At 31.5% G+C, this 12,950-nt stretch overlaps 1 protein-coding gene and 1 pseudogene across 1 annotated transcript; one reads left to right on the plus strand and one right to left on the minus strand.

Annotated features, from left to right (window-relative positions):
* Positions 1-713: 713 nt before the first annotated feature.
* On the minus strand, positions 714-2,028 carry LOC18037150 (annotated as a pseudogene).
* Positions 2,029-7,818: 5,790 nt separating this feature from the next.
* Positions 7,819-9,482, plus strand: LOC18037886 (cytochrome P450 71A1). Its single transcript, XM_006427876.1, has 2 exons — positions 7,819-8,721; positions 8,862-9,482. The coding sequence occupies exons 1-2, from the start codon at positions 7,819-7,821 to the stop codon at positions 9,480-9,482; spliced, it is 1,524 nt and encodes a 507-aa protein (XP_006427939.1).
* Positions 9,483-12,950: the final 3,468 nt, after the last annotated feature.

A 12,950-nucleotide genomic window follows, 5' to 3' on the forward strand; every position in this document is an offset into this window, starting at 1 on the left:
CATTTGAATGCCTTTTGAAAAGTTTAGAACTTTAGATATTCTGTATGCGTAAAATTCTATTATGTGTGTCAATACCATAGACGTGATAAGAGATCAATAAAATCAATTTAGCTTACATATATCACAGTAAGTTTTGAAGTCGATGGCCCAATTTCTCCTCTTCAAGATGGAGCTCCAATTTCTTTTCATCCTATCCTTTTGTCTCCGTCTGATCTTCTTCTTCAAAATTGTATTCAAATCTCCAAACCCTAATAAGTCCCTCCCTGGGCCGCTGAAACTTCCTCTAATTGGCAACACGGACAACACGACATCACATACATTTTATATCGCATATTCAGAATTAACTTACATTTTATATATATATATACTTGTCCAACACAACTATTTACGTGGATTTTTTAATAAAATTTGATGGCAAAATATGATACAATAGTTGTGCCTTGGTACCAAAACATATGATTAAAAACAAAAGGCATTATGTACATTTTTTTTTTCACCTTTTCTTCTCCTCCTCCAGTCTTCCCCGTATATCATATGACTGTTGGTTTTTCATTGATCAAAAGTGTGCATACATAACATGATTTTATTTAAAAAGAAGTATGATAATAATAAGATACAGTCATTGTACAATAATCTCAATTTTGTAAGCATATTATTATTCTAATTAGAAGACAATTCTTTTTATTCAAAGCAAGAGAAAGACAATTAGCTGCCTATTTCCTTATAAATATGCTGGGGTTAGGGGAAGCATAAGCCATGATGCTAGTTTCTGGTTCAAATTTGTCCGTGTCCTCCTTAGACATTACCGCCTATGATTCTATTCCTTCACCGTCACTTGAGTTTGTCAAAATAGCAAGATCAGGAAACGATAAGGGCCCGAGACTAAACCAAACAGGCTTCCCCCAACCAAAATCAACTTCATAATAAGGCAATCCAACCACACTATTAAAGGAAATGACCTTGAATCTTCCCATGCTTCATACAAATCCTTAATGAAACCTAAATACTCAATACTATTCATCACATCTCTTCCCCTTCTCTTTGGTTTTACCACTTCTTGTACTAAATATTGGTGGATTCATCTTGTTACGCAAATTCATAGTATAATACACTGCATAATAATACAACTTCTTATCAATTTCCCTCTTTCTTTCACGAGCTACAGCAATGAAGGCACCCCAAGTAAGTGCTGAAACAACCCCGAAACCCGTTGCTTGTAACCCGTCATCAAAATTATTACCCACTAATTCTTTATTCACCTTCTCCTTTAGATGTGCTATCTTCTTGCCATCAAACAATAATCTTTCGAACACAATATTGCGGGAAGATTGTGGGCTTGGGATTTGATACTGCTGCGAAAACTTTACCGGTGGAAACAAAGGTGCAATCTAAAACTAAATTGTTATTGCAAATATTATCATTATCATTAATCACCCCACGAGCACCCCACGTTTTCATCAAGTCGAAGATTGCTGAACCATCGGCCACTCCACTCGGAAAAAAACACCAATTGCCATTTCACCACTGCTGAGCAAGTTTACTTGGACAGCCAAAAGTGCTCTTTCAGAAATCTCTAAATTCGATAATTGGGGACAAGGTGGGATTAATTGTTGTAGCAGCTCCCTATCTGGCGGTTGAAGAAACTTTGATATATGACAGCCAACATTAGCTTCAATAAATGCAGCCCCATGATCATTACAGTCGACTAAAAAGCTATCAATGGGTTAACGTTTTTGCGAGAGATTGCTTCAACAAATCGGAATTTTTCCGGAAATCTTGGTGTTTGCAATTGGCTGAGTAGAAGGAAACAATGGGCATGTAAAGTTTAGAACACAATTGAGCAGGCAATGAAAGTTTATAGGCTCTGAGTTGTTTCGGTGTAGGAGATGAAGCTTTGATTGCTTCGATGGAAATGATTTGAACATCAGAAGTAGCAGTTTTGATACTTCTTTTTGTGAAGATTTGGATCTTATTGGTCACCAATTTGGAAGCAGTTATTCGGAAAATGTCTTTGAGTATCACTGCCATATTTGCTTTTTGAGAAATTCACCAAGTGACTGTGAGTGGCTTATGTGTATATAGAGATTAACAGACCTGCACCAAGTGCAGGTTGATAACAATGAGAAGATGGTATGCATTTTCAACTCAGTTAATTTAATTTTGATTACTTTAGTTGTGATTAGATTAAGTGAAATTCAGATTTTTTTTTTTTTGGGTGTTTGGCGAAATTAGGAATCGAAATTCTATGTTCCATTCTTTTAATATTTTTATGCAGATCAATTGGTTGATAAAATACCTAAGAGAAACTAATAGAAGAAAAACAAAGAATATAATCGGTGAAGGAAATTGAAGCCAAGTTAGTGAGTTTGGAGAAATTTTTCAAACTTTGTTAGAGATGATTTTACTTTTCAATTCTGGGAAAATTCTTTAATTTTGTGAAGCAAATGACAAGTGTTCGAAGTCATCATTTACTGCAGTATGTCTCAGCAAACTAAGGAACAAGAACAAACTTAACGAAGTTGAAGCGTTCATGACACCAGCAACGATTTTCCTCCGTGTAATGTTAGTTTTGTTTTTCTTTTATAATGGAATGTTATTTTTAGATTATTGATTTTTATACTTTTTATATTTTTGATTTCTTTGTGATGAATTATACTTATGTTAATAACATTTTTCACTTGAAGTTCTTTTGTCATTAATTGTTGGATTTATGACTACATGCTCCAGCTGCGAATAACGGCTTGTCACAAGGAGCAAAACTATTTACTTGAACTTTTTTAGTACGATATAAAAAATCGTGAAATAATAAATAAATTCATATGAGATTATATTACTCTAATACTTTGCAGCAAATAAATAGTCATAGAATAACATTTTTTTGATACAATTTTTTTTGTCATAAGATTTTAATTTATATGACTAAATATTGTAATCGTAAATGCTTTCTTTTAATGATGAGAGAGATTAGTCACCTAAACTTTTTCAATACAATGTAATTAGTTGCGAAATAAAAAAATACGTTGGTTTTAAAACAAACTTGAGACTAAATTAATTACGAAATGTATCTATAAAGATTGTCACAAATTACAATAACTAGAGACAATAATATATTGTTGCAATACGTAAACTTCAACGACAAAGATATAGAGTCACTGATGACATTTTTAAACCTCTAAATTGACAAATTTCAATACAATTTATGATGCATTTAACTTAAATTTGGGGTAACAGTTAAATCACAAAAATATACAATTTACATGATGAAAATAATTTTGGTCGCTAGAACCTAATTGACGTACTTTTGGGATTGACATATGATATTTATTTTTGCATCGTAAAGAATATAAGGAGAATAATTTTTTATCTTTAGTAACTAAAAGTTTTATTATAAAATTTCATTTTCCTTGTAGTGATCAAAGAAATAGTATTTTTTATACTTGTGCAATAAACTTACTAATAATTATTTAAAAATAACTTAATATTAGCCAACTTAAAAGTAATGTATGATATCCTTATAACAATCTTATTCATAATTATTTTATAAAAAATTACTTTACCAAATTAATTCTAAAAGTAAAATAATAATTATAAAATTTATGCAAATTCTTATTTTACATTTAAGGTTAATTTGATAAATTACTTTTTTATTTTCATTAATATCCCCAATAACACTGTTCTAAGGATATTATTGTAAAATAAAAGAGAGTAAAGATATAAGTGAAATATATTTAACAGTAAAGATGTCTTAAAACATTTTTTGTATATACTTAGCTCAAAATATATGGATTACATGAGTATTTATCCCAAAATAATAAACTAATCCTTGACAAAGAAAGAAGCAGGTGGGCTTCAATAAATTATTTCAAAAATAATAATAAACAATAAACTCTCCCTCCTTTTTGTACTATGTATGGTTTTATTTTACTTTATTTTATTTTTTAAATGTACTTTGAATGGTTTAATATGAAAATCAAGATTTATAAATTGGGGTAATAACATCGGGATAATCGATTTTACCCCAATTTCTTGTGGAAAGAAAGATTTTATTTACTTATATCAAATAGGCCCCTAGCTTGTCGGGTGAAAATTTGTGACAAGACCTGTCAATTCGACACAAACATAATATTAGTTAGCGGGTTTGAATTGATCTTCCTCTTCTTGGTTACATAAGTTGGTTTGAAATGATGCAATGATTAGTCGGGTTTGAAGATTGATGTGCCACTGAAGATGGGATTTCAAGAAAGTAGCAAATAGTTGCAGCGCTAAAGCGATTTCAAGCAGCGGTTACAGATATTAAAGAGAAGTCCTCATAGATCTCTAATCTGTGCTCACATTTATTTCAATATTTGTGCTTGTGCTTCTATGCTTGAGTTGGTAAGTGTGAACACGACTTATTCGTTAATGGTCCTCACTCCATATTTTATGAACACTTGAGTTTCTAGATCTTTCAGTTTATTATTGAGGTTTTCTATAAGGATGCTAAAGGGAATGATTGTTAAGTTTCATTGTTGGCATCATATATATGACCATTATATTGACAACAAACTAACTTTTCTACTTTAAATCTTCACTTCAGTGAGCAAGATAAATTAGGCACTAGAGAAATAGAAAAGATACAAAATTACGTAAATGATGAAATGTCCATTTCATTAATGACATGTGAACAATGTTTTATTCATAAAGAACTTGTGATTTATATCTTACAAGATTGACAATATATGCTCAATAAATAAATTACATACTTTATAAATTAGGTCTAATAATGTTTGTTCAAAATAAATAATGAATAAATAAATATTATTATAATAAAAAATATTATTTTATTGCATGCTTTTAGGGACAACACAACAATAAATTTAAAATAAATACTCCAATTATTGTGTGCTCACATTTATTTATTTCCATGCTTGTGTAAGCATGAACATGACTTATTCGTTAATGGTCCACATTTATAATGTATGTTTAAAATAAACAATGAATAAATAAATTTTATTATATTGAAAAAATGTTACTTTATTGCATGCCTTTAGGGACTAACATAACAATAAGTTTAAAATAAATACTTCAACTATTGTGTGCTCACATTTATTTATTTATTTTGTTTTTCTCTGCTTGTATTTGTATGTATGAACATGATTTATTAGATAATGGTCCTCACTGTACATTTTATGAAAACTTTAGCTTTTAAATATTTCAGATTGGAATAGAGGTTTTTTTCATAAGGATGTCAAAGGAAATGATCGTTAGGTCTCATTGTTGGAATCATTTATATAACCATTATATTGGCATTGAATTAACTTGGAATCTCTACTTCCGCGATCAAGATAAAATCATCATAAAAAAAAATAGAAAAGATATAGAATTACACAACGAAATATCTATTTTAATAATTACTGTGAACAATCTTTAATTCATAAAAAAATTATCATTTATATATTCTAATATTGACATTATATGCTCAATATATAAATTATATACTTTATATATTAGGTCATTTAATGGATGCTTAAAATAAACGATAAATAAATAAATTTTATATTAAAAAAATGTTACTTTATTGTATCTTTTAGGGAAAAACATGACAATAAGTTTAAAACAAATACTCCAATTATTGTGTGCCTACATTTACTTTGATTTTTGTGTTGTTTTTCTATGCTTGTGTTTGTAAATATCATCATGACTAATTAACAGAGGTCATCGAGTAGAGAAAGAGAGTTGTAGAGAGAGAGAAGAAGTTTCGTTCTTGTATTCTGTAGATTATTGATTATATTTATAATCAATTAAAAAAAAAAGAAAATGTGTTTTGCTGCGGAAATTTGAAACTTAGATTATTGATTCCTTGCCACCACTTTGCAGGGGTTCCTAAATCAGCCGCGCAAAACATATATATTTGCGTAAATAACAAATATCGGCAGTTAAAAAAAAAATTGTTTATCAGTTATTACCAATTTACGTAACCATTTAAAAATTACTTGATTACGTGACCCAAGCCTTGACTTGACTCTTTAATTTTATTTATTATAGGTGTAGTTTGAAAAACTTGGAACACAGCTTTCATTGTGGTAGTAGGATAAGAAGAACTTTTACATCATTAGTACCACGAAACATTCATGAAATTTAAAGAAATTGATGAAAGAAAAATTGTAAAAATCTTTGTCATTATCTTGCTTTTGATGAGCCTAACTCTTCTATTCATATCCGAAAGCTAGCTTAGTTATGAATTTAGTCAAAAAATTGATAAGATCTCAAGGAAGAAGCTTGCTATCTCAAGAGTTGGATTTGAGTACTATTTATTTTGTTTCCTTATTTCTGTTAGTAGAATTTTATTATATAATAATATCCAAGTTTATTTAATAATTTTTGTAAAATTCAAGTTATTTAGAATTAGTATAGAAGGACCATAAAATCTTAGTTTTTTTATTGAGACTTTTGTCTATAAAATTTCAAACATTCAAAAACTTGTATTTTTCTATCTTTTATCAATCTTGAAGTTTCTGTTTCCTCAATAAATTAATCATTATTTTTATAGGATGACCTTAGTGATCTAATAAAAGGATAATGTGCCATATGACATGGCAGTATTATAAAATAATAGTCTCCCTGTTTATAGGTTTCATTAATTCTTGTAAGCTTTGTGTGTTGGCTTTATCACGCATTTCTTTGATTTTATTGTAATGCTCTAGCGCATTTTTTTTATTAGCATTATGCACTGCATAATGATTAAGGCTTATTATATCCCCCTAACCTTTTTAATAAATAAAGCTTCCCTTGTACTCACCAGGTTTACCTTTTTTTTTTTAATTTAAAAAAAGACACTATTGTAGAAGATAGTGACTTTTTACCACTAGTTTTCATTTGAGATCAAGATGAGATTGGGAAACAATTATTTTTGTTCTCTATCTAGTATTATAAAAATATATATAATTTTATAGGGTAAAAACTGCTTTAATCCTTATATTTTGACGTTAGTGCTTGTTTAGTCTATGTATTTTTAAAAATACATCGGGACATTTCCACCATCATTACTTTTTGTTTCTTTTTATTGGCTTTTACAATATTACCCTCTTATAGTAATATTTCTTTTTTTGAAATTAATTAAAAAAATAAATTACCAATTTAACCCTAAAAATAAAATGGAAATAAAAAGAGAATATATTAATTTTCGTGGAAACTCATGTATGTCCAAAAAAAAATTGTAAAAAGAATTAAATTACCTATTTTTTTAATTAATTGGATTTTTTTGTTTGTGGTGTTGGGGGGGGAGAGGGGGAGGTGGTTAGGATTGATTATAGTCTAACATAAGTAGGGTTGTAATCTCAATAATCTAATCAACGTTTTTTCAATAAAATTATCTATTTCATAGATTTTTTTCTCGGGATATGTATCTAAACCTCTTTTGTAGAGCCATTTAATCAATTCTTGTTGACTTATAATCAAAGTTATCGAATCTTTTTCGTTTTGTAGAACTCACAAGAATTGGTAAATAGCTAAAAAAGAAATTTTATTATTGAAATTTTGATTGTTGCTGACTTTTTACCAACGTTATCACACCTAGGATTCTGATAAGTTTCGTTCTACAAAACTCGCAAGAATTGGTATACATGATCTGCTGAAAACGAAATTTCATTATGGAAATTTTTATCATTGTTGACTTTTATGAAAGTTGTCAAATCTGTTTCCTTAAGCAAAATCACAAGATAAGGACTTGACAAGAGCACAAAATACAAAGAGAGTCCTCTAATGATGTTACTAAACTGCATTTTGTTTCCTTATTTATAGATCGAGGTTCAGTCATTGCAGTAGGGAGCATAAGCAATAATGGATTTACTTGTCATCATCATCCTTCTTTCTCTCCCAATCTGCCTCTTCTTGTTTTCCGTAAACACTTATCATCAGAAAAAGATTAAATTACCACCAGGCCCCCAGGGTCTTCCCTTTATAGGTAACTTACACCAGTTTGACGTCTCGAAGCCTCATGTGTCATTTTGGGAACTATCTAAAAAATATGGCCCTCTCATGTCATTGCGTCTGGGTTTTGTGCCAACCCTAGTTGTTTCCTCAGCAAAAATGGCTAAAGAGACTTTAAAAAGCCATGATCTTCAATTCTCTAGTAGGCCAGCTCTGGTAGCGACACAAAAGCTATCTTATAATGGCTTGGACGTGGTATTTTCACCCTATGGTGAGTATTGGAGAGAGATTAGAAAAATATGTGTCATTCATCTCTTTAACTCTAATAGAGCACAAAATTTTCGACCTATTAGAGAAGATGAAGTTTCAAGAATGATTGAATCCATATCAAAATCAGCTGCTGCTTCTAAACAAGTCAACTTAAGTGAGATAATGATGTCTCTTTCTTGCAATATCATTTGTAGACTTGGTTTTGGCAAGAGGTCTGGTGATGAAAGTGAAACAATAACTGAAAGAAGCAGATTCCATACACTGCTTAATGAAATTCAAGCCTTGTCTATAGGCTTTTTCGTTACGGATTATTTTCCTTTTATGGGCTGGATTGATAAACTCACAGGAATGATTCGTCGCCTGGAAAATAACTTCCAAGAATCTGATAGATTCTATCAAGAACTCATCGACGAGCATTTAGATCCAAAAAGAACAAAAGCAAAGGTGCGGCAGGAGGATTTAGTTGATGTTTTACTTCAAATTCGAAAAGATCATGGATTCAAAGTTGACCTAACTTTGGATCACATCAAAGCAGTGCTCATGGTACGTAATTAACAAAAAGTCTATTATAAATAGTTACCTGTATAACTAATCTAATATAATTTTGTTGCTTTAAATAATTTATATATATACATATACATATTTATACACACACACAAATATATATGTTGTTTGCTTTGCAGAACATATTCGTTGCTGGAACAGATACGAGCGCTGCGACTCTGGTTTGGGTCATGACCTACCTAATGAAGCATCCTAGAGTAATGAAAAAGGTTCAAGAAGAAATTAGATCTTTGGTTGGCGGCAAAAAAAGCTTTGTAGATGAAGATGATGTTCAAGAACTACATTATCAAAAAGCTGTAGTGAAAGAGACTATGAGATTGCAACCGCCAGTTCCCTTACTAGTCCCCAAAGAAACAATCGAAAAGTGCACAATAGACGGGTATGAAATTCCAGCTAAAACACTCGTTTACGTAAATGCATGGGCGATAGGAAGAGATCCCGAAGCTTGGGAAAATCCTGAGGAATTTAATCCTGAGAGATTTATTGATCGTTCTATTGACTTTAAAGGGCAAAACTTTGAGCTTATACCATTTGGTGCCGGCAGAAGAATCTGTCCTGGAATGCATTTGGGAACTGCAAATGTGGAACTTGCACTTGCCAATCTTCTTTACAAATTTGATTGGGAAATGCCGCCTGGAATGAAGAACCAAGACTTGGACTTTGACGTTCTGCCCGGAATTGCGGTGCATAAGAAGAATTATCTTTTCCTTCTGGCTAAGGACCATGAGTATGTAAATTAGTTAAGGCACCTCCTTGGATGGACAAGGCTTTGTTTTCTTAGTTATGTGTAACGAATAATGATGTCTATGTGAATAATATTCTAAGCTTATATATATATATATATATTTCATCTATTGTTCTCTCTAATGACAAAAATATATATACACGTACAGAAATAACCTCTAATAATATTATTCATTTTCTTCGATTGTACTCAGCCTATGAGATCAGCTTGACGACCAGCTTCCTGCATCACCACGAAGCTCGACTAGTTAAATTAAGTGATCAATAATTGCCATTTTAATAAGTTATTTGCTTGGTAAGTCACATGACAAAGACCTTTATTAGTAACTCGAAAGTCGTTCTCCCAACCTATAAACGAATAAATGTAATTATATAAACGAAAAACGATAAAACTCCTTTATGTCTAATTTTATCATTTTCTGCTCATTTTTTCAACGTTCACTAGTACGATCGCTACGTCAACTATTTTTCGAACTCATGTATCTAGGGTAAAAACATCAAAAGAAAAAAGTAGATTTTACGTACCTGTATCTAGAGTTTTAGTGTTTTACTACATGTATCTAGAATCCCATTAGGTTTCAGAGAGTATATATATCTGTAGATTGTTAACAATTCGTTTTTAAAAAAAAACTAAAAGTTGTTTTCAATTTCGTTAGGGCTCCCCTTTATCATCAACTTACACCAGTTTTATTTCTCAAAGTCTCGTGTCATTTTGGTAACTATCTAAAAAATATGGCCCTCTTATTCATCTTGGTTTTGTCCAACCCTAGTGGTTATTGTTGGGAAATTGATGGGTGAAACAGACACACAACTAAAGTGAAATTTAGAAATAATGAGACACAAAATCATACAAATAACACTAGAAATTACATGATTAGGCTTTTAGCCTACGTCCACGGGCGAAGACAGAAGGAAAATATTTTATTAGTGAAAAGGAGTTACAAGTATTGTGGTATTTTATCTCATTACCCAATACACCTAATCTCTCAAATCACTATAACAAGAGCTTATAGTTTCAAGCTCTCTAAACTCTCTCTCTAAAATGTTGAATTGCTTCTCTCTCAATGGGATGCCAAAATGAGGGTGGGAAGCCCTCTTTATATAGCTAAAATTTTGGTTTTTTTTTAATAAGTCAACACGGCACCACCAAGAATGGCGGGCCATGTTGAATGGCATGGCACCGCTCATTTAAATGGGCGGTGCCAGCCATGACTTTAACAGTTACCTTAGCAACAATGGATAAAGAGATATTAAGAACCCATGACCTTCAATTTTGTACTAGGCCACACCCTACTAGCACAATAGAAGCTATCTTACAATTGCTTAAAGATTTGGCAAAATGGCACTTTCACCCTACAATGAGTATTGAAGAAAGACAAGAAAAATATGGCCATTCATCTAGTTAGCAATGTGCAAAATTTTTTACCCCTGAGAGAAGAAGAAGTTTGGCGGATGATCGAAAAGATATCAAAATCAGTTATTACTTCTAAACTCATAAACTTGTTAGTCAAAACAAAATACTGATGGCACAAGTGCCACAAAAAATTGTGGTGGATACATAACACCGGCATCAAACGACCATATGGTGCTGGATACCGTAATGTCGATCAAACACTTCGAACGTCAATGATGTTGATTTAGGCGGTGCTGCACTTCATTGAATTGCTTAGAAGGTGGAGTCAAGTTGCCGCCACCATTTTCGGTGGCATTCGAGCCGCCACATTTAGTATTTGATGATGAAATCTATATCATTGCATGGATAAAAAATTTTGAGTTCAATGTTAGAGAGTTTAGTAATGATGATGGTGATATAGAGTCTTGATGTATTGCAGAGCATGATAATCATTGTAGTCAGTCAGTATCTTTGTAAACTTTAGTTATGTTGACGTAGTCAGTTAGTTATAAGATTCTATCTTTGTTAGCCGTGTGTAGTGTGATAAGTTTCTAGATGAATCTTATAATAGATTCTAGCATGTAATCGAGTATATATATTAGTCATTAGAAAAAATATAGAAATCAAGTTCTGAAGTAATGAATTAGTTTTTAGCTCAAGCTTTTCTTCATCCTTATTCATTTTCCTATATTTTCTTATTAACCAAACATATCCTCAATACATTTTCAACATGGTATCAGAGCTTTCTAATAATCAAAATCAAAATATGAACTCCTATAACTTCGTCACACCAATAAAATTTGATCAAATAATTTCATTGTCTGGAGAACTCAAGTTCTCACATCAATCAAAGGCAATGGACTAGAAGGTGTGAAGATATGTGTATGTGGACCTAAATGAAGAAACTGGAAAGGTAGAGAGCTGTTGTGCAGATTGACTTCAGTTGATGGGGTCTATTTGATACTTTCTGCTGACGTGGCATGGATTCGTTATAATCTGTTATAACGAACCCAACACACTGATATAAAACAGAGGCTAACGAGTGGTGCCTGATATAGTGCTAATATCGTCTTCATTTGTTCATCATTTTGCATAGAATCTGTTCCATTGTGATCTGTGCATAATCTTCTGTAAATCACTTGTGATTGGGTTAGTTCTTGATCAATAATAATGAGTAAATTTTCCTTCTAAATTTGTTGGTCTGTGTCTTTGTTTTGTTTCTGGTATAGCTTCTTTGTTCTGGCTTTCTTGATTCGTTTGTGTTCTTGGTGTTTCTACTCATCAAGATTCGTGAGTCTTGTTGTGATTTAGGCTTAAAAGTCTTAACATAAGGTTTTATCCTAGAGAAAACAAATGTCCAGATCAATATCTCTATCAAAATACAGGTGCAACTGGCTGATCAAATGATGGATCTGGATCAAGAATTGATAATCTTGCATTCTCAACATGGATCAGAACATATCAGATATTACTCAGTTGGATGATGTCCTCAATTCAAGAGAGTCTTTTATCTTCAGTCATTCGCTGTGCTTTATCACAAGAGTTGTGCGATTCATTAACTTATATGTTCGTTTCTCAAACTCAAGCTCGAATTATGCCAATTAAAATGCAATTATAAATTGCTAAAAAAGGTTCAATGACTTTGAGTGCATATTTTGCTAAAATGAAAAGGTTAGCTGATACTCTCGATGGGAAACTTGTTGAGCTTATGGATCTAGTTATATACATAATGATAGGATTAGAATCTTAGGAGTATGATTCACTTGTTACGAGCTTGTTAGCTAGAGGTGAAAGTATGAATTTAGATGACTTGTATGATTTATTATTGAGTCATGAGATGAGGATTGAACAGAAAAAAAAAAGAAGCAAGCTTAATTCTGATGTTGTACATAATCTGACTGTAAATTTTGCTCAAGAAAATCAAGGTTAATATAAGAATAATTTTGGTAATCAAAAAGGTTTTAATAGAGATGTGACAAATCCAGGACAACCTAATAACAGTGAAAGTAATTTTGAATCAATAGTCTGTCAGATTTGTTTTATGCCAGGACATAGAGCACATAAATGCAAA

Source organism: Citrus clementina, unplaced genomic scaffold (genome assembly GCF_000493195.1).
Source record: "Citrus clementina cultivar Clemenules unplaced genomic scaffold, Citrus_clementina_v1.0 scaffold_7, whole genome shotgun sequence".
NCBI lineage: Eukaryota > Viridiplantae > Streptophyta > Magnoliopsida > Sapindales > Rutaceae > Citrus > Citrus x clementina.